The sequence below is a fragment of the Rhinolophus ferrumequinum genome, chromosome 17, assembly GCF_004115265.2.
Source record: "Rhinolophus ferrumequinum isolate MPI-CBG mRhiFer1 chromosome 17, mRhiFer1_v1.p, whole genome shotgun sequence".
Lineage (NCBI taxonomy): Eukaryota > Metazoa > Chordata > Mammalia > Chiroptera > Rhinolophidae > Rhinolophus > Rhinolophus ferrumequinum.
The window spans coordinates 5,752,595-5,774,985 of NC_046300.1; the positions used below are offsets into that span (position 1 = coordinate 5,752,595).

Here is a 22,391-nt window from a genome sequence, read left to right on the forward strand (position 1 = left end):
CCCTCGCTGTGGCATGACAGTAACGTCTCCCTTAACATACGTCCATCAGCAACATGGAAGCAGCAACTGAGGCAGGGAGGGCACCAGCCCGCGCGCACCTACCGTTCTGGGTGAGTTTGGTGGAGGAGAGCTGCGTGGAGATGAAGAACGACTCTTTGGTGCTGCGCTGGAAGATGAGGCTGGAGGGGATGTTGGGGCAGCCATTGTAGTCCTCTTTGCAGCAGGGCAGACCCAGGTACAGAGCGTGGTTGTTAAACGTGCTATTCTCATCGCACTGCAGGCAAAGGTACAGAACACAGACTGGTTCCTGAACCGAGCCACGTGTAAAAATCACGTCCCGGGGCATTTCTGGTTGATGTTTGCTCTCTGTCCAGAAACTCCCTAGAATGGTTGGCATGCCTTTTAAAAGAAACGTGGCAGGGCATGTGGCCTCCACCTGGTGTGCAGGCAACCTCGGGTGGCAGCTATGGTGACAGCTGACTGAACCATGATCTCAAACAGCAGGTCTCCAAATATACTAGCCAAGGCCACAACGGCACACAGGGGTGAGCAATAGATTTCCACTACTGGTGGAGTGGGAGGTGGGAAACAAAGGGTCTACTGGCATTACTTGCGGGAGGAAATTATTTAGAAGACAAAAGCCTGCTGTCACCCACCAGCACCGCACCCTGGATCCTCTGGCCCACTCAAGGCAAACCACCTAACAGAACCACGTGTGAGAGTGGCCTCCGGTGATGAGAGAGGTGAGAGACAACCAGGCCCCATACCTTGTACACGTAGAGCTCGTGGATATCATCTGAGAGAGTGGTGCCATCGTCCCGCATCAGGGGTGAGAATGCAAAGCCAAAGAGTTTCTTTTCCCCTTTGTCCTTTGCTGTAATGAGAGCCAAGTGTTAGTTGTTTCTGCCCTCCACTTTGCTTTTTAAATTTAGAAACTGCCTTTGTGCTTATTACCTCTGCTCTTTACTTCTTTGTCCCTTACTTTCGTTAATTAGATAGCAACCTGACTGCAGGAAACGATGAGAAATGTATTGTACTATTTCCACTTATATCCCAGTACATAAGCTACTCAGATCCAAACAGAAACTACACTGCTGGCCTTGCTAAGCCTGGAGCTAAGAAGCAGTTTAACACATACGAAGAAAACACCCAAAGGGGAACGACAGTGGGAATTACCCAGTGTCTAGGTCAGACACTCCGAGAACCAATATCATGGTTTTAAATCACTGTCCAAACAGCCTCTGATGACAGCCCATCTCTGCATAGCTATTTCTTTACCACTCATTTTCTTGCCCCAATAATAAGAACCCTCTCAATTTTGTCCCAGAGGAAAGAGTTATATTCATATCCGCAGAGGATGTGGAGAGAAGTGTCACTCACTGGAACAATGTCTGAACTCGAAGCGCAGGTGGGAGCCCCGGAAGCGGTCGATGGGGATGGGCAGTTTGATAATCTCCCCCCAGCGAGGACTATTGCTGTGGTAGAGGACGAACGAGTGGTAGGAACTCCTGTTGGGCTCCCCGGAGCCCAAGCTGATGCAGTCCTGGGAGAGAGGAGCAAAGTAAAGTGTCATCTTCCTGGAGGGGGCCCTGCATTTCTGTCACTAGGACCCTTCGCTTTCTCCTTGGCGCAGCTCTCACGTTCCCACCAGGCCCAGTCTATAAAATGAGAAAACTCATTTGGCTGAAATTCAATACTCTTGGAGAGAACAGTGTAGATGGTACAGGAATAGGCAGTCACAGTGCCCCTTGTTTTCCGTGAGGCCGACGTAACCACACATGCTGCGCAGTCAACCTGAGGGCAGCTGCGTGGTGCATCTGACTCACGATGGCAGGTCCTCATCCTCACTCAGAAAGGAAATAGTGAACTGCATGGGACAAGTCTACTGTACACGGCACTCTGTCCGATCAGAAAAACAACAGGAAGGTGGAGAGAGCTTGTGTGTTAATCTTCCTTAGCTCAGTGTTGCACTGGCATTTTAGGTTGCCCTCAGCTGACTGTCCTTGGCTATAAACAAGGTAGACCACAGGTAACGTGACTGCAGTTCCCAAATATTGGCATGAAGATGCAGTGCCGAGGCCCCTTCCCTGGAGAACAGGAAGCTGCAGCCATCCACTCAGGAGCAGCTCCATCTGCACAGGGCTGGTGTGAACACCCGACGGCTCTGCTGACCTTGGCATGACATCCATGCAAACAATGGCCATGTCCTTAAGGTGGGTTTTTAAAATGACAAGTCCTGATTTCTACCACCATCAACATTCTCCTCTATTTCTCTCTGGCTTTAGGAGATAATTTTGACTAATTTTACCTTTTTCTTCTGTAAAATGTGGATGATCATTCCTGTTCTGCCTACCTCTCAAGGCTGTTGTCAACATACACAAGCGAGGTCTGTAAAAGACTGATTTGCCTTCTACCAAATGTTATGCAAATGATGCCTTGTGAATTGCCAGGGACTGACCATGACATGACTGAGGGGAAAACGGACATACTGACAGCACTCCAGGTTTTCACTTTCAGTGAGGAATGACAGTGGCCTCAGAATGCACTGGCTGGAAGTAAACTTTTAGGGCTGAGCCTGCTGTTGTCACATAACTTGGCACCAGAGAGTTAGTACCTAAGTTCTACCGTTGACCAAAGAGCAAATATAACTTCCTGTACTAGCTCAAGGAATAAAAAGAGTGGGACCTAATAACAGTTATCAAAAGTAGATAGCTCAGTGTGAGGCGGAATGGCAGAAATAACAGGTAGGACAGAACTAGAGGGAAAAGGTCTAAATTGGAGCAGGAAGGATTCAGGTCAGACAGAAGGAAGAATTTCTAACAAGGCTACCTGACACTGAGAGTTATTATCAAAGCAAACATAGGGTTTCCTTGCAGGAAAGAAAAGGCAGAGAAGAATGCATAGGGGTGATCTGAGTTCAGTCCTGCCTGGGAGAACGGCTCTCTGGACAAAGTCCACAGAAGTACTAGGATTATTATAGGATTCGTTTCCATTCCAAACTGGTAAGCCTTACCTTCAGGATTTCTCCATCTGCATAAAGCACATACATGGTCACTTCAATATTCTTTTGTACACTCTTTCCTCCTCTCTCAAAATCCCCCTTCTCCAGGGTTAGGTACAGGTCATTGCGGATATCACCTGTGGGGAAAGAAATGCCATGTCTTCATGACCACAGAAGCCACACTGTCCCATCTGCATGGAGGACCAGGCTAGCAACTGGATCCTCCAGGGTTCAGGTGGGTGCTCAGGGCATTCCAAGCTTGGTTAATAACGATGGACATCCTACCAGCATCAGTGCAATGGTACTCAGGTTGTTCAGTCATGTGCTAAGTCTGAATTCTGAAGGTGTTACCATAGCTCGTCCAGGTAGGGACAGGGTGGTCGTTACAGGGGAGCGTCTCTCAGATTGCAGGGGACTGCTTAGGCGAGCAGCTGCAAACTACGCCTCCCACAGAGGAAAAATTTTAGAATCAACAGGAGTGACACTTATTTTAATCACGTATCTGTCTTAACTTCTAATTCCTTCTTTCCCTCAAAAAAAAAAAAGTCATTTCTCTTTTCTTTTATAGGTTTTCTTTCTGCAACCCTCAGCCCTTCTGAGTTTGACTAGAGGATACACTACTTCTTCCTTTGGAGGCCTAGCTCCAAATCCCACACCCTGCCGGAGTGCCAGGCAGGGGTCACTGGACTACCTGTCAGTTTTTCTTCTCTTTGTTGCAAGCGCTCTGAGACCAGGTGATTCTCCAGAAGCACAAGTGCTACAGCACTGGGGTGACAACTTGTTGTGCTCTTGCTTCTTGGTGCTCTGACTCCAGCCCACTTTGCTGTATTTGCTGCTCGAAACAGGCTGGAGAAGCTCAAACTGCAAGTCCGAAATGACCTAAGTCACGTCTGCCTTTTTTGGTGGGGATGGGATTGGCTGTTCGTGTATACGAGCTTATTTAGGCTGCTCTAAGATTCTAAATCTGTAACTGACAAGTTTTATTCACACATTCTAAAGAAGGGCTTTTGACTTTCAAAAAAACATAGTAAAGATTGTGGGGAAAAAATGTTCCAGGGAAGAAAATGGCAAAGGAAAATAAGGTGGGGCCAAAGGGAAGATGTATTAGCAGCCTGAAGAAATCAACTGAGAGATGAGGGAACAAGTAACTTGCAAAGCAAGCCAATTCAGATGCCAGGTATTCTTTCTGTTTTATTGCTTAGAAATGGCACATCTAAATATACTCATTACTTGCATTCACAATGACATAAACAGGTTTGGTTTTTGGTTAGCAAGTGATCCTTTGGGTTTGGTCAGAGATGTGACGATAGCCTCTTTTCTGCGTTGACTACCTCTCTAATTGTAGCAGTATCTGAAGGTCTCTTACGCACGACACAGTGATCAGTAGGTCAAGACAAGCATGTATTTTTGGTGTTTGGCGTCTTCGTGACCAGAACTTCCATTCTTCAGGTTGCTTTCCTATCCCAGGAGTGCAGTCATGGTTATCTGGTCACATAGTGAAACTCTCAAGACACTTTGGCTCAAGTGGGAAGAAGCAATTCTTTGGCAGCTGGGAGAACACTCCCTATGTGTGAAAGCCATCTTGTTCCCCAACAGCCCTGAGGCTACCATGAAGGGAGGAGGAAAACGTGTTCTGAAAATCACACCCAGATACAGCTGAGGGTGCCCATCCCTGCAGACTGCACAGACTTTCCTCTGGGGCTGAGCAGAACCTCTACTTTGAACTCTGAGGAGCCTGGAACTTGACTCGGCCTCCTTTGGACATCCCTGCTTAGGCCCTCCTACCGTGTTTCCCCGAAAATAAGACCCAGCCGGACCATCAGCTCTAATGCGTCTTTTGGAGCAAAAATTAATATGAGACCCTGTATTATATTATATTATATTATATTACATTATATTATATTAAAGACCCGGTCTTATTTTACTATAGTAAACATTTTTAGTTTCCGTGGCTCTATATACGAGTTAACCATGTTATAATAAACATGTCATTCAGATGAAACGTTTCAAACTTTTCCTAGAACTGAGCTAGATATTCCTATAGTTTTCGTTCTTTTAAAATTTCTATTTAAACAGAATGCCCTTGTTGAGCACCTAGCTGGGAAAATTTATCAATACAAGTAGCTGTACCTCTGAGTTACAGACTGAAGCAGCTTGATTTCACTAGATCTTTGGCTGCCCTTTATTTGGAGAACACGCCTGCCTAGACCAGTGTACTCAGTCAGAATAGGTGTTAGGCTGCCTTGTGGGTTACAATTTTGCAAATTACAGCCTCAATTTCAAGAAGGGCACTTTGTGATGGTTAATGTTGTTGGGGCCTTTTTGTCAAAAGAAGGGGGGTCACTTAAATTAAGCTCTCCGCTAATTCTCTGGAACTAGGAGAAAACCTAAGCAGCAGCAAATGTGAAAGGCTCCGGGACTGCCTTACGGATAGCCTCCCAGACTTCCCCACTCTTCAGCGGTCCCTCGTGCATGCCACATATTCACAGAGCCGCAGTGGACTCACGCCTTTGGGTTAAGGCACTGTCTCCAGGAGGCTCCTGTAGAGTTGAGCACCAATTGCCAGGAACATTACCCGGAGAGGGATGAGGACAGGCAGATTACAACGAGGATGGGAAAGAGAAGGACTGAGCAGTGGTTTTGAGGTTAGTTTACAGACCACTGCCGGGGTGGCTGTATTTGAATCACCTAGGGAGCTTCCACCCCATGAGATTCCAGTGGAACTTTGTAAATAGGTGTAAAACTCCACCAGGTGATTAACCCTCTCCAGGGTTTAACACCAGGGGACCAGATGCTGATGAAGTTTGGCTGGGGGTGGGGGGCTGGGCAGCATGGAGGCAGGCTGGGAGGGCTATGGGAGGGAAGCATTTCTGTAGGAGTGGGAGTAGCCAGTGCTGAGGAGCCCTGCCTCCCTTTGTTAGGTGTCTTCTGCTGCCAACGGTCGGCAGAGCATCGATCAACACCGGCAACGCCTTACATTTCTGAGTCCTTAGTGCTCAGATGACATGCGACAGAGTTTCTTGAATGAAAGATGGATGAATGAGGTTGTTCTTGTAAGAGGGCCTCAGAATAAACAGTCTTTGTCCCTTTCCCTGTTTCACACAGTGGCCAATACTAGCTGTTGGAGTATATAGAGCTGCACGTCAAGGAACTAGGGAGTTAGAGAAGGCAGAGGTTGGTACATTTTTTTCTGTAAGAGGCCAGATAGTAAATATTTTAGGGTTTGTGGGTCCCACAGGTCTCTGTCACATACATGTTCTTTGTTTCCAAAACCTCTTTAAAATGAAAAAACACATTCTTAGTTGGCAGGTAGCACAAAAACAGGCTGTTGGCCCGTGGGCTATATAGTGTGATACCTGGTTTGGAGTGTTCATGTGTCAAGAAGAGCTTCACTACACTGCAATTACACATTGAAAAAAAAACACAACAAAACAACAACAAAAAAACAGAAAAACCCTCCAGAGTCTTCTAAGTCTATACAAACAGCTGCTGGGAAGAAGCAAGATAATGAACCAAAGGCCAACTTCTCACATCAGGGAGAATGGCCTGAAACATTCTCGGCTCCTCACGAAGTGAGTGTTCTTATGAGGAAACAGTGCTTTTCAGCTCCCAGAAATCTCAGGGGGCTGAGAAACGTTTTGACAGAGCTGCTTCTGGCAGTGACAGAGAACTGACGCCTCAGCGGCCGGTCTGAGCCTCTGCAGACCTGCAGCCTAGTAAGACTGCAGAAGCAGCTCACACATACTTGCAGCCTCTCTGAGAGCAGTCTCTGCAGGGGTTGCAGAACTTCGGAGGTGCAGCTCAGGCACCAGAGCACGTTCGTAACACTCTCTTGTCAGATAATCCAGCCTTACTTGGAGTTTTAAAACCACATGGTTACAGCCTACGCAGAATTCCATCCCAGGGGAAATGGTCCAGGACAGCACACAGGTGTGGCCACTCAGTCATGTTTGGATTCCTTATTATAGTCACGATCCTTCTGTATGAATTACTCACACCACAGATTAGGAGGCTCTGGGTTCAAGGCTAATAGTATTTAATACTATATTACTTATACCATGTCTGCTTCTGGAGGGGCTTCTGGGAGTAGTACTTTCTTTCCCTTAAGACCATGTAAAACCAGGACTTTCTCCCAGCAGACACAACAGCCTGCTTGGGACGGCACCAATTCTCTCTCTCAGCAGAAAAGGATGAAGTCTGACAGCATTCATGGAGATGGAGAGATGTTAACCTTTCAACTAGGACAGCTTCAGGTGTATAACCAATGTTTTATTTTGTAGTAGTTCTTATTTTGAGGAAGAGACAAAAATAAAAATAACAAATAAAAGAGACGACAATGACCCCTGGGAGGACCTCCTTAGAGGACCCAGGGGAGACGGCTTCTTTACTTTTCTAACCATGTCTGCAGTGTCACTCGTCTACTAGTTTCTATTGTCACAAAGTCTCTGCTCTAGCAGGATGCTAGGAACAGGCACAGTGACCTCACTATCTAGGGTGATTCTTTTCCGGGGTCAAGGATGTGGTCTTTCAACATGTTGTGGGACCAGATGCGGTCATTCCCAAACCATCCCTGAGAGACGCTGCCAGAGCCTTATGGGAACTCAGACCACAGTCCTACGAATCTACTTGTGGTAAGTACTTGCAGCTCTCCTCCTGAGGAGAGCTCTCTTTCAAATGATGTGTGTTTGCCCTTTGTATGAGATGTGTCCAGCCGAGCTGAAAAGAGAAGCTTTCTGCCTTTCTGATTCTTTGTAGCTTGGGATGAGCCTACTTATTTTCTTTTCAACGGGAGTAGCTGGTCTGTCTCATAAAAATCTTTTCTTGTAGCTATATACCTAGGGCTTGTTAAGGTTTTAAACATTCCAACATGTCCTTAGCTTCCTCAGATCTTAATGAACAGCCAAAGTCTTCTAGGCTGGGCTGGTAGCTTCTCTTCTTACGTCTTGTCAGTTACCCCAAAAGGTGAGGTTGATGAAGGATTAATAATGTACATGACACCCCACCCCAGTATTGCAACATTCCATGAAACAAATGAAGATGGAAAAAAAGCAGGCAAAAAGCAGACAGGACACACAAAAGCAAGAACTTACACCCAAATATCTTCATCTCTGCACCAGAAAGAAAGGGGCGAGAATGAGGGCACAGCACAGAGAGAAACAAGAACAATTAAGACAAACAGGAAAAAAGAATAAAACATCACTTGCAGGTCGGTGATGAAGCACACACTTCTTACCAGGTGTCAAAGCAAAGGAGAGTGTATTTCTGAGCACAAGGGCGAGAATCGGAGGGCCCCCTAGAGGGATACCATGCCTGCATCACTGCCTTCTAATGGGCAGTTCAGGGCAACCCAGGTCTGCCTCAGGGAGGGGCAAAGCATCCCTAAAGCAGAGTACCCTCTAGGACATGGTCCTCAAAGGGGGTCCCAAACCAGCAACATCACCATCACTTGAGAGCTTGTGAGAAATGCAAATTGTCATGTCCCACCCCAATGCTACTGTATCAGAAACTGTTGGGGTCGGCCCAACAGCCTGTGCTTTCCCAAACCCTGCAGGTGATTCTGATGCAAGTTAGAGAACCATGCTTTAGGAAAAACTTAAGTCATCAGCTAGACGATACTAAATCAAAGGACAGATTTCTTCTGGCAAGACAGAAAACCACTTAACTAATATAAACTTGGCCCATGTTGCCCACAGCAAATGATAACCTTAAAAATTCAAGGCTGAGAAAGCAAGTTAAAATGTTGCAATTCCCACTGAGCCATGACAGACCTGTATTGCTCCTGACTCCAGGGAAGAGACTTCCAGGAAAGCTAAGAATGAGACAGGGCTATAGCAGGTGGCGACACATCCCTGCTCAGACATGGCCTGGAGAAGGTGGAGCCTTTTCTAGAGTAAGAGGGTTTAAATCGCCCCTTTTGGTTTCCTGTCTTTGGCTGACCCTTTTCTTTAAGGTTTTTATTTGGACTAATTCTGACAGTGAGCCACTGGGAACAATGTTAACTTCAACTTGCCCACCTGGGGCCCCAGGCCTGCGCCAGTCCTTCCTGCCCATCTTCTAGAAAAAAAATCTAGGAAAGGAGTAACCGTGTGCTACAGTTATTAGCTTTGGTACTAAACTAAAAAGAGTTTGGAAGGAAGGAGGAAGTACCCACAGAAATGTGACAAACCAACAAAAGGCTGTAAGTGCCCAGTTTCAAAATTAGGCTTAAATTCCCATATCTAGTTGTTCTAGAATCTAGACGTCAGGGCCTCAGCTATAGCACAGCGTAGGACATCTCCTGTGCACAGCAGTCACGTGGTGTGTCTGTACACACCCAGGGACGCAACAGGAGACCGTCAGAAAGAACTTTTCCACACGGTATGCTGGACACCGGAGTGGCGAGCGCCTGTCTGAACTGTAACTGCGCAGTTACACTCAGAGCCGTAAGTTCTGTCAATAGCCTTTGACAAGGACCTACCTGGCCCATCCTGACAAAAAAGATTCTCCCAGTGAGCGTCTGGGAGCTTCTGCCAAATGCTGGGTAGTTTTACAATGAGGATCACAGTTTACGACTAATTCTAATTTTTATATTTACTCCAATTTCTCAGACTTCAGTGCAGCAATGCACAGTTACTGACAGAATTTATTTCCTTGTTCATCTCCCACATGTCTCTGTGTCAAGAAGCAGCTGCCTTGTGACTTAGTCCCAGCAGCACTGTGCGGGCTGAGGGATCGCTGCAGCCCGTGCACAATATCCCCCAGGTGAAGCTTTGACCCGCGGCACGTGGCCAGGTGGCCAGGGCGTGGAAGGCTCACCCAAGGACTTCTCGCCACATTCATGGCTTCCCAAGACAGGTTCACTGCAGCATAGAACACTCCTGCACACTTTTCCTGCTGCTCCAGCAGACCTGCAGGCCAGCCATCTCACCTTGCCCAAGGATGGCAAACGCACTCTGATGATATCACGGGGTGCATGAGGGGGGTGTCAGTCAGTTGTTAGCTCACAACTCTGGGAGTGGCCATCTGTGCAAAAAGCTCTTTCCTCGGGAGAGGAAGGCTAGAGGAGGAGACAGCTATGCACAAAAGACTGCTTCCTGCCTGTGAACCATCCTCACTTTCAGCTTCAGCACTCAGTACTCAGTGGCACACAACTCTGAAAGCAGCATCCCACAGCCATAGCCTGCACCTCCCAGGATTGCCAGTGTCTTGGCCTGTGGGGCAAATCATACAATGATCCTTAGCTGCCCAGGGGAGGGAAAGCCCTCTTAGCCTCAGTTTGCCTCACCAATGCCTGACACAGCTGGTTTCCATGGTGATGTCAAATGACACCGAGATGCAGAGTGCTCTACAGAGATCTCTTTCCACACAAGAGGATGGGACAGTGTAACTCTTGAAATCAAAGTTTGCTTAAAAACATTTTTGACTGAAGCTTGTTCCTTTCTAGTCTTGCTCACTTGGTTTTAATTCTATGACCGTGTGAAGGCCAATAGGAAGGAAATGTCCAAATCTTAAGAAACACAAATTCTTGAAAGAAAGGAAGGACTGTGAATACATCTCTTAGAATATATGACCCCATCTCATGAGCCTGGGTACCTAATTAAAAATGATCACCAGATAAATTTGGGTAACCACCTACTTTTCTTTCCATGACACATTATCAAGAAGCCAGGGACGATGCCTGGGCTCTTCTTTTCCTAATAACTAAGGCCACAGAGGGCAGAGAAAAGGTGTGAGGACATGATGGGAGAAGCGTCCTGTGGAGGACACCACAGTCACAGCAGCCTGACGGGGCTTTTCACAACCACGAAGTCTCCCTAGCATTTAAAGATAAACATGGAATTGACTGAGTAGCCCAGGTTTCCCACACAAGACCCTACTGTGCGCATGAGCAGGAGGTGAAGGCCATTCCCAGCAGCTGGCTCTGCATCACAACAGGAAACAATTCTGGGCGCAGTGTGGGAAGCTGGAAGGCAGCTGGAGCCCGTCACAGGGGCCTCCTCTGTGCTCAGGCCACACTCCCCTCTGGGGATGTGCTGGCAAATATTTCCAACAAGAGGATTTACAGCACCACGAAGGACTCCAAAGAGGGCCTTGTTAGACCGGTCATGACCGATTCAATCTCACCTGGCCTGGCCCTTCTAAACCAAAGTAAGTAAGCTCTTAGCAGATCACTAAGACTCAGTGGAAAGCACAGGTTCACTCCTGTCGTCCATCCAGATAACCAGCTTTGTCGGTTCCGATTCCCCTCTCCTTGTTCTCATCTTCTCTGGTTATCAGACCACCTGCCATCCATCTGAGCCACCCCTAGACCCTTCCCTCACTCGCTAAAGCCCCCTTGGCTCTGATGGCCTGTTTGGACCCGCTTCTCCAGCTTTGCCCGCATCTGTCTGACTAGGAAACATGAACCTGGGATTGACGCGTTGGAACTTCACGAGAGAGTCAGTGCATTCCCACGTTTTGCCCTGGCTCTCCATCAGGCCTAAACCGAGGGGACTGAGACAAGCCCTGAGAAACCGGCCAGGCCGTACTCTTTACAGTGCCCAATTTATACCATCTGCCTGATCTCTTTTCCTAATATACTAAAATGTATCTGCTATTCCCAATGAATACTACAGGCATGTTTTTGGTATATTCTTCCCCTTAAAGAGGAAGTTCTGGAGCCTATTCTCTTCTAAGGAATGTAATGGAAGAGAAGAGTGTAAAAAGGCATGAAGTCCCATGTTGGTGGCTACCATCCAGCCTTCACAGAGACAACAAAGCCCGTCTGCAGGATTGTCATGCTGCCCCGGTGAACGTGATGTGGGGGCTTCTGGCAAGGAACAAATATCACCAACAGCCAAAGGAGCTCCTGGCTGCAGACCGCATCCAGCAACCTGAGTTGAGCTGCAGATGCTTTTAATGGCCGCAGGGCTCCTCCACTGCTCCTGAGACGAGCACTGGACTCCATCCTCCGAACCCTCCTCCCAGCCCCAAGAAGTTCTGCTTACCTGGCATGATGACATCAGGAAATCCCAATTTTCTTGTAATCGCCAATCCCCTATTAAATATCATAGGGTTTTCTCTCCTAATCTGTTCCATGTCTCCACGAAGAAGCTGCAGAGAAATGATAAGACCTGCAAAAACAAAAGCATTTTCTTCCTGAGAACCACACCCCACCCTGTACTGTAGTACTAGAAGAGACATAAAGAGCCACACTGTTTCAGAGGAAAATGTGCAAAGTTCAGTATTTTTGAGAAAAATATTAGCGAAGAAAACATACATTATTCTGAAGAACATTTTAGAAAGCTAAAGGAATTTAAGTCAAGATGACCTCAATAGCCCAGAGAACTAGTCTATCCAGACACAGGCTGAGGTCTGAGAGACGGGGCCCCGCAGCACCCAGACCAGGGCCCGGCTGGGCTCTAGTGAATAGTGAAGGGGAGGATTCCTAAACTGAACATTTAGGGACTCAGACAAGTTTACAGGCACAGCGGCAGACTAAAAACAAGTGTGTCCAAAGGCCTTGCGTCAGGGTGTCCCACCAGCTGGAAATGTGATTTCTGACACAAGAAAACTGTTTTCTTCCTGAATTTCATCTCAAGTGAAAGACTGCCCGATAGAACTGTAACTGGACAAACTGACACCTGTGTGGAATGTTGGAGGGTCGGCAACCGGGCATGTTCCTCTCCACCCACATCCCTCCTGAAAGACCTATGTGAGGGTAAATTAATCTTAGCCCCAAATATGTACATAAAGCTGTAGTTAATAGCCATTTAAAAATACATAGAAACACAACATGCCAACTGCTTTATTTGTCTTCATTTGTTCTTAATGACCTTTGGTTACTGGAATTGTTAAGAGTTAGGTCTGTGGCTACATATCTAAGAGGCCAACAATGGAACCATGGAAACAAGGAGCTACAAATATTAGAGCTGCACTAAGAGAGTTACTGCTGAATGATACATTCACTCTCTTCACTCAAACCAATGTAGCAATTCCTCCTGCATTTTCATATGATTTGACTTGAAGGGAAAGCACTAATGACCTCGGAAACAGAATTGCCAAGACAATGAACTGCCCAGGATGTTTAACAAAGATGGGTGACAGTTTACAGCAAAGTAAATTAATTTTTATATAGATGTCTCTTTAATTAAGGAGACTAATAAAGATCTGAACTACTCCTTGAGTGATCTATGAAATTCTCTGACATGAAGACCCCAGAGTCCAGCAGTGGAAAACCCATGCACAGAAGCTGGGTAAGAATGGAAAGGCCAGTGGCCTGGAGACTGCAAATCTGGGCTTCCTGGTTCAGCCTCTAAGTAATTTCATTGAGCATCAGTTTCCTCGTTTATTTCATGAGTAGAAATAGGTAATTTCCAAGATCTCAACCAGCTTCCAAGTCAAGGCTTGCCAAGAAGCAGTCACACACTTCGAAAAGCAGCAGCTGATTTTTCCTGCTGGCTTTTCCACAAGTGCACGGAGACCTCCTCTCCCAATGGCCATCTTAACCGAGGCACTCTGAAGTCTGGGGCACCCCCAGCACAGAGGGATGGGCGCCTTTCTAACACTGTTTAAACGGCCAGTGTCTGTAAGTTCTGGACAAAACCCACAGACAGTAAGACGGATGCCATGGCCCCTGCTCACTTTGGGAAGTAAGACAAAATTCAACATCTTAGTCTGGTAAGGTGATGGCAGACACTGCTTTGCGGTTGTTTCTTGTAATGTATTATTATCACCATTTCACTTTTAAACTATTCTCCATGTTTTAATCATATCATGTCCCAAGAACCTGTAGCCAAGGGCATCTCTTTATAATTCAAGTAAGTAAATAAAGCAAAGAACACTATATATATACATATAGTAGTTTTCCAAATTGTTAGTAACTTTTCTATACTTTAAAAACAAGATTTTATTTGCTGCTTGCTTTAACCTTAGTTTTTTAGGTGAGGAATATGGACACCCCTCCCCCTTTTAGCACACTGCACCCCAACACACCCAGAGGGGAAAGTCACTTAGAAACTCAGAGGCCCTGAGGACCCCCATGCTACAGAGTTTCAGGGGAATCAAGTACTCCCAGCTGAGGGTCTCAACCTTGGCGGCCTCTAGTGTGTAGCTGCTCTGGGGATCCTCTTAGCTGAGTATCTGCTGACCCCGACGGAGAAACAAATGTTCTTCGCAACAACTTGGGAAACTGCCATGCCTTGCAGTGGCTTTGACTATCATTTAAGGTCAACTTTTATTTACAAGTCTATGAAAGTTAAAACAAAGAAGGTTATATAAAAGAGATTATGAAATGATTTAGAGGTAAAAACTGTCAGGAGAAACATGGTTCTATGTAAATCTGGGCGCTATCTTCAAGAGTATCTGAAAGTTCAGAGGCTTTTAAATAGTGTTTCCAATTTAATCAAGCAATTAATGATAAATTTAAAAAACATAATCTTTCTAATGTGTAGAACTGAACCAAGATTTAGACACAAATTATTTAAACAGAGTTTTAAAAGGAGGAAAAACGAAAAGAAGTTGCTAAGATAAAAGCTGCTTTGAAATAAAGATTTTCCATTCTAGTTCCAGAATGACTGATACTGGCAGACTAATCGCTGATTCTCATTAGTGTCAGGCTTTCGTGGTGATGCCAACATGAAACAGGAATAGAAAAAGTGTTATTAATATTTGTCTGTTTGGTGGGGGGCTGGATGTGTAATCTTTGTTCAGGAAAACACAGACTTCACAACATGACAGACCTTGTAACACTTCTGTTCACTCTGGATTTAAATTGGAACTCAAGTTACCTATCAAAGCACATGGAATCCATCATAGAAAGAACAGAAAATGTATTCTGGCTGGAAGTAATTAGGGAAGGTCTCAAATTATCACACAAAGAAATGGTAGAGAGTGCCTGGCAGGAGAAATGTCTGCAGGGGATTGAACTGTACACGTGGCAACTGAGCAGCACAAATTGAATGAGGTGTGTGATCAGCAACTGCAAATGCAACACAAAGTCCTCTAGCCAGAGAAGTACGTCACCATGGCTGGCGCTGGGGGCGGAGTACTTGGCGCTGGACTTGCGGACGATATTCTCATGGATCTGCGACCACTCACTCTCGTTGTTGCACCTGCAGCAGAAGGACAGGCATTACAGCTCTCGAGGGTCTTAAGCATGTGGTCTGACATTTCTAAGGGAAACACGAAGTTTGAAGGGAAACTTCTCACTTTCCCAAAGAGATGAATGCATGTTCTACTAAATTAGAGAAGGCTCGTTTTCTGTTAAGGCACACAGAAGGTTCACACTTTGGGAAAGAACAGACACTCTACAATGAATCTCTACCAAATACTTTTTAAGAGGCAAAACATCCTCTTCCCTGAAGTAGCACTCTCCCACCTGACAAGTTTTTTCTTTTCTAGCTCCTTATACACACACACACACACACACACACACACACACACACACACACACACACAGCAACAACAAAACAAACCAGGCTACAGAGGAAAGTTCCTGATAGAGAAAAATGGTTCCTCTCAAGTACTACTGTTTAGAAACTACCACGCCTTGCACTGGCTTTATTCTGCCATTTCATTTTCATCATATTGGCCAGAGAGGAAAACCCTGCTAAGCTCAGGGCAATGTGGCTATCTGCTTGTGGAGGCATTTCAGCCAGACCAAAATAAACAGTTTGGGAGAATAGTAGGTTTGGTTTACTGTGAAATCCTATGCAGTCAAAAGAAGGAGGCTTTAGCAGAGAAGGCTGGATGCCTAACTAACTTAGAGTAAAGCTCTTTCCTAAGGACTTTGAGATTGGTACAAAAGGGAGCATGAAGGAACAACACTGCACTTCTGTTAATTTATGACATTTTAGAGTCTTCTCTGAAGGGCAATTCCAAGGGCTTTGCCACACAACCACTTGGTATAGCTCAGGAACAGGGGCTAGGAATTCCTCACCCTAATGGAGACACGTCAGTGAAACAGCTGGAATTGAGACTAGAGTCATGACTTGAAAATTCTATGTGACACTGGCAGTCCCCATAGCCAGGCCTCATCCTTTCCCTGTTGGACAGGGAAGTATGGACGCATGCTCAAAGGAAATCCCACAGGATCTTTCCGCGGTTACACAGAAGTGTGCAGTCCAGTACAAGCACTTCCAAGAGGAAACCTCGCTGAGAGTTCCACCATGTACCACCTAGCAGTGTGAAAGGCAACAGGTTTCTAAGCAAAGGGTTTGTGCAGAGGCCATTCAGAGATAAAGGGGAGTGGCCACTAGCTTCTTTTTGTAACTCAGGGGCTCTTTGGACTCCTTGGTCAGTATAAATGAGGCTCACTTACTCAGAGACATTGTAAAGAATTGTCAAAGATGAGGTTCTCACAGTCCAGGGCTGTGAGGATAACCCTCTGCTTTTAGAATTCCTTCCCAACAAAGGAAGGGGGACAATGTTCTTTCAAATGATCACTTGTGATTTAGCAACTCAGTTGGAAATGAAAAGCGAGAGGAGCTGGCAGCAGCATACCCGGCCCTTACAGCCTGACATGCACGGTCTCATCTCTTCCAACAGTCAGTACATCAGAGAAGTGCCCAGCTGGTGAGGATTCAAAGACTTGTCTTTCTGTCAGGTTTTTGTCACTTTCTAGGTTTAAAGTCAGTAGTTACTTTCTTTAACAGAAATCTGCCTACAGTTTGTCATAAATAACATACTCTCCCCTCTCATTTCAAAAGAAGTCTTGAAAATTAACTCCTTCCCTCTAAAAGATGGTGTAATTTTAGTATTTCTCCAAAACAAAAACAAAAACAAAAACAACTCTCCCTGGCTCCCTGGCAGTGGAGTGGAGCTGGTGCTTTGTTGACCACACCAGCAGTGACACTGAGTATTATTTCACTCACATTCACCTTCTACCCAACACATACAATTCAGATGCCAGACAACGGACGGCTTGTCCCTGCCACTGCTCTCCCTTCGCACATCCCTTAAGTATTCTTCACAGCTCTGCCTTCAGCCCGTTTCCTTCTGATCCTATAAGCTTTCCTGGGCAAGCCTACCTACTCCCATCATTTCAACCGCTGCCCGGAGCTGCCAAGCTGCAAAGCAGTATCTCCAGCCCAATCTCATCCCTAAGCTACTGACCTATATGGCTACAAGAGAGATTTTGTCATCTCTCCCCAACCTGTCTGCTCCCAGCGACTCCCTCCCACTGAGTGGAACCCACTACTTCATTAAATCAGAACCTTTCCAGCTGTCACATGTCCTGTAGATTTAGCTATCTTAAAATCTGTCACATCTGACCTCTCCTCTTCAGGGCCGTGGTTAAGCCATTATCACCTCCCTTCTGGAAGAGTGTAATCATCTCCTAACTGGCTGTTCAAACATCTCCCTTTTCAGGATGCCAAGAGGAGCTTCTCAAATCATCTGAAACTAAGTGGATGTGGTGTCATCAGCATATTTTAACCAATCACGAAGATATTTTATAAGAAAAATTATAAATGTAAGCATTTATTAAATAGTCAAATGAGTTGTGATTATAACGAGGCATGATTTTTATGTTGTATCCAATCAAATTAATACTTAGAGCATGATTGCCGATGTTGACAGTTTATCCTTTACATCACAACATGTCTGTGATCTGAAAACGTCTGTGTGCCTCTGAGGCGGTCCACCTCCCCCCCAGACGAGACGATAAACACAGGCAATGGGGCAGCACTCCCAGCACTACATGTCCAGGGATTTTTCTCCAGAAATAAGACAGAGGGTGAGAGGGTTGGGTTTTCTACATGGGATCTCCAGGCATCCAGAAGCACCAGAACAGGTACGCAAGTTCTGTTCACCAAAAGCAGTTCACAACACTCTCCTCGTTGACTTGTATCGGAGCACACTTCACCATGTGTGCTCTTCCGTACTGTCTCCTTATCTCTTTATTTTTTAAAAGTATTTTTTATTTTTCAATTACAGTTGACATTCAATATTATTACATATTAGTTTCAGGTGTATAGCATAGACATTTACATAACTTACGAAGTGAACCCCCCAATAAGTCTAGTACCCACCTGACACCATAAATAGTTATTACACATTGACTATATTTCCTAAGCTTCACTTTACATCCTCGTGACTATTTTGTAACTACCAATCTGTACTTCTTAATCCCTCCTTATCGTCTTGATTTCTGTGTTTCTGACAGGTGTTCACCCACTGTCTTCTCATCTTTCCCCAAGGCAGGCAATCCCAAAAAAGGATTCAAGAAGTTTTAAAGGGTTGATTGCAATACCTTTGAGTTTGCATTTTAAGAAGGGTGGTAGGTAATGATTGGGGTGTTTTCCGACATTCTGTTTCACTTAATTCTCACAATCCTATAAGATAGGTATTACCCTATTCCTTTTACAGATGAGGCGAGGGAGGTGGAAGTGGAGACTAAACATGTCTGCCCGGTCCCAAAAGCAGGGAGGGGGCGGGGGAGAGGGAGAGGCTGCAGGGCACAGTCACCCTGAAAATCTTGCTCCTGCACCGGGCTTCAGGACGCCGGTCTCCCTGACATTAATTACCATGCTCAGCTCAGCTACCTTTACCTAACTGCAACTGTTCAGTCTTGACTACGGCTTAAAAATTAATTTAGTGCAAATACTCCATATTAAAATTCTTTCTCTTTGGGTTTGACCCACTTTATTTTGGCCTTTATTTGCTTGAAAGTCCTAATAAGCTAGAAAATAGGCAACAACCTACAGATTTAGGAACACTACTGATGGTGACCACTGGTTCATGCAGTCCTTACTTGTAGTGCAAAAGAAGAGAGAAGCACCGAGAAGGATGATGAAAAACATCACATTTCTATAAAAATGGCCCAACTGAACAGTATTTAAGGTCAAGCTGACACAAATCAATCTGATTCATTTTGATGGGCTCTCATGGGCCACGAGAAACTGTCTTTTATTTATGAAAAAATTAAACCATTTTTGTTTTACAACTTACATGCTTAGTACAAATTAAAAAGACAAATTATATATACTATGTATATACATAATTATAGTGCTTTAGCAAGAATACTTATTTTCACTCCTTCTCTCTTTCCAGGTGGTAAAAGGGTTTCCGAGAATCACACTTATGCCCCTTCCACCACTTTCCTGGGAGGAGTGACTCCTTCGGCCAGCGCATCTAGGAGAAGGACCTGGGCATAAACACCTCAAGTCCTGCTGCGCCCCCTCCTTTGGGACCAACTGTCTGCAGAGAGCACACAATCTCGGAGATACCATGCCCCACATTGATGGTGACTTTAAAAATCTTTCTAATTCGGGGTTCACGTTAATTGGTTACAGTGGGTTGAATGGTGGTCCCTAAGAAGATATGTCCATATCCTAATCTCTGGAACCTGTGAATGCTACCTTATTTACAAAAAGGGTCTTTGCAAGTGTGATTAAATTAAGAGTCTTGAGATGAGCAGACCATCCTGGATTATTTGGGTGAGCCCAAGTTCAAAGACAAATGTCCTTAGAGAAAGGCAAAGAGAGATATAAGACAGATAGAAGAAGAGACAGACAAAAGAAGACAAAGCTATGTGACCAGAAGAGTGTGGCGTGATGATGCCCCAGCCAAGGCATGCTAAGGACCACCAGAAGCTAGAATGCAAAGGACACATTTTACTCTAGGGCTTCCAGAAGTAGTTCTGTCCTACTGGCGTCTTGACTTCAGACTTCTGGCCTCCAGACTGTGAGAATAAATTTCTGTTGTTTTAAACCACCAGATTTGTGGTAATCTGTTACAGAAGCCATAAGCTATAAATACAAAAGTCCATGAGGCTCATAGAGTTAAACATGACCTCAAATTTAAGGTTTGTTTTGCTAATAAAGGTGACATGTTTATCTGCACTGCTCCCATATCCACACTTTAAATTTATATCTACGCTAGTCTACGTTGTCCACTCATTTTTATCTATACCTGCTTACCATTCAGAACCAATCCACTGATATCCAAACTGCAACAAACAGCATTTTATTCTTCGTTGACTAAGCTGAAATTGTTAAATAATTGGGAATGAAGGTTGACCTTTGTCAAGTAGCTTTTTTGATATCAGGATGCTCCCCTCTCCACCCCTCCTTCATGACTAATATGCATTATATGCTAACTGCAGTGTAATCAGAGAGTGTGACTTGTATCTTGTGGAATTCATGGAAATTTTTCTAAGAATAATTTCTGTATATGTTCCATGGGCAGCAGAAAAGATGTATTCTGTTTACTAGATAATTTGTTTAGAGTTGGGAGGATCACAGGGCCTGGTGAGATAGGATACTCCTGCTGTTCGGGCATAAACAGCTCTCCTTTAGACTATCACAATGTCCTGATTTAGACGATAAATTATGCTCTCTATACTCAGAGGTAGGAGGAGAGCAAGTGGCTAAGAGCATGGTCTCTTAAACAGGCTGCTCAGGCACGTGCCTCACCACTCTGGGCTGTTTCCTCACCTGTAGAAGGAGAGGGAACAGCCCACGGGGGTGCTCAGTAACCCTGACTGCCATTGTCTGTCACATCAACCTTATTCGGATTCTCTCCTAAGTCAGATTTCTTTACCTGATTTAGAGAGTTATCTCATCCTTATTTATTTTTGTCTTATCTGTCAAGAGGCAGGTTAAAATCTCTTGCTTTTACTGTACTTTTATCTTCTCTTTGTATTTCTAATAACTTGGCTATAATAATTTTGAGTCAAATAAAGGTCATGACAATTGGATCTTCACTATAAAGCCCACCATGTATTGGTATAAAATGCTCTTTCTATCCCTGTGGAGGGGAAAAGGCGGCTTTCTGGAACGCTGGCAAGCTGGAGGCAGAGATGCTGACCAGGCCACCCAACTCTGGCTTTGCTTTCTCTACCGAGGTAAGGAGGAGGGTGTGTTACGGCTGAGTGTGGTCCACGTTCCTTTAAACTGAAGTATACAAACTGTTGAGCAACTTTCTCCACAATGGGCGTGTGAACCGTGAATTTAATGGGTAACAGAGTAATAACCCTCTACTCTGCAGAGACCAATCAAGGGCTGGTCCTGCTGGGGATTCTGGGCTGAGGGAGTGAGTGGTCCTGTCACGTGCTGTCTGTGCCTGCCCTGAGTGGCCACTCTGCTTCCTGTGAGACCACGTGTTCTTAGAGGATGAAACAGGAAATTACATTTACCCTTACAGCGTGTGTGTTCCCTTCTATCAATCCCTGATACTCCTGACACAGCATACCCACTTCAAACCTCTTAACAATTTGTTTTTTATCATTAATATTGTGGCATTTCATTTCATTTGGTTTGTATTTGATTATTATACTTAGCCTGTTTACTTTTAATCTTTTTCTGTCTCTTATTACCTTGTGAGTCTCTTACTAATACCATGTAGATGGATTTGGGGTTTTTTCACTCTGTTTTAAGAAATTCTTACCTAAAAGAATTTTCATCTCAATTATATTTATTGTTATAACTGATAGGATGGGCTTTCCTCTGTCCTTTGCTCTAGGCTGATTTTTTTTAATGCTCTTTTACAGCAGCTTTTGTATTGTATGATCTGTTCTCACCGGCAACTCTGTGATGGATGATGATTATACCTCCTGCATTTATTTCTACGAGGGTTTTTTTAGGTTAGAAATGTCCACGTTTTTACAAATGGGAATGTTAATGCAGTTTTTAACCTAACTTGTGCCTTTATTATTGGTTAATAAGAAATATGATAACCCAACAGCAATAAAAACTAAATGTTGACCATAAAGAATTAACACTTTAAAATAGCATATTCTATAAAGTCTGTGATATGACTTCTATCCCTAGCATTTTTATTGTTGCTGTTTTGAATCATTACAGGTTAAATGAAAGATTATTTTTAAATCAAAATATGACCACTACCATTTTCCTGTTCTTCCACGAAATGCCACTCATCCGCTGAGTCACTTATGTAACTGTGGCACTGATCATCTCTTCCACTGTAAGATGTGAAGCCCCCACTCAGTGCACAGAGTTGGACCAAAGTTTCAATGCGATTATGTATCTAGAAGGGTCTGAGAGAGCACAGGGCACTAAGTACACTGGCATTACTTTTAAAACAGATAACATTTTATGTGACCACCATGGAGTAATTACAGATGGAATTACGCAGGATTTGGAGTTTAGATGTAAAAGTGAAACTTGCCAATAACCAAGATTCACCAGCAAAAGCACCTACAGGGAACTCCTTTCAGCTGGCATGCAGCATGCCCATTATTTGGGTGTACCTCATGTCCTGAACTACTTAGTCTTCACATTTCCTTTCCCACCTCTTTCCTGTTGACTTACTAGTTCTTATGGATTCTTTCTTTTCTCCCTCTTAGATTACTTAATTCCTTTTTTTTTTTTCCATTTTGTAGATAAGAAAGCTGAAGTTCAGGAAATTAAGGTGATTTTTCCAAATCTCACAGCTTCTATCTCCTTAACATCTCATCTATCTATCTAAC

The 22,391-nt window shown here is 44.7% G+C and overlaps 1 protein-coding gene across 7 annotated transcripts in view; it reads right to left on the minus strand.

Annotated features, from left to right (window-relative positions):
• DOCK3 (dedicator of cytokinesis 3) overlaps positions 1-22,391 on the minus strand; it is a 306,392-nt gene that overhangs the window by 87,877 nt on the left and 196,124 nt on the right. For all 7 annotated transcript variants that reach the window (XM_033131981.1, XM_033131979.1, XM_033131980.1 and 4 more), the window contains 6 exons: positions 14,984-15,072; positions 11,968-12,093; positions 3,014-3,138; positions 1,381-1,543; positions 768-874; positions 103-274 (listed from right to left, as the gene is read on the minus strand). In XM_033131981.1, coding sequence (XP_032987872.1) covers positions 103-274; positions 768-874; positions 1,381-1,543; positions 3,014-3,138; positions 11,968-12,093; positions 14,984-15,072 — 782 coding nt within the window. The remainder of the gene's footprint in view (positions 1-102; positions 275-767; positions 875-1,380; positions 1,544-3,013; positions 3,139-11,967; positions 12,094-14,983; positions 15,073-22,391) is intronic.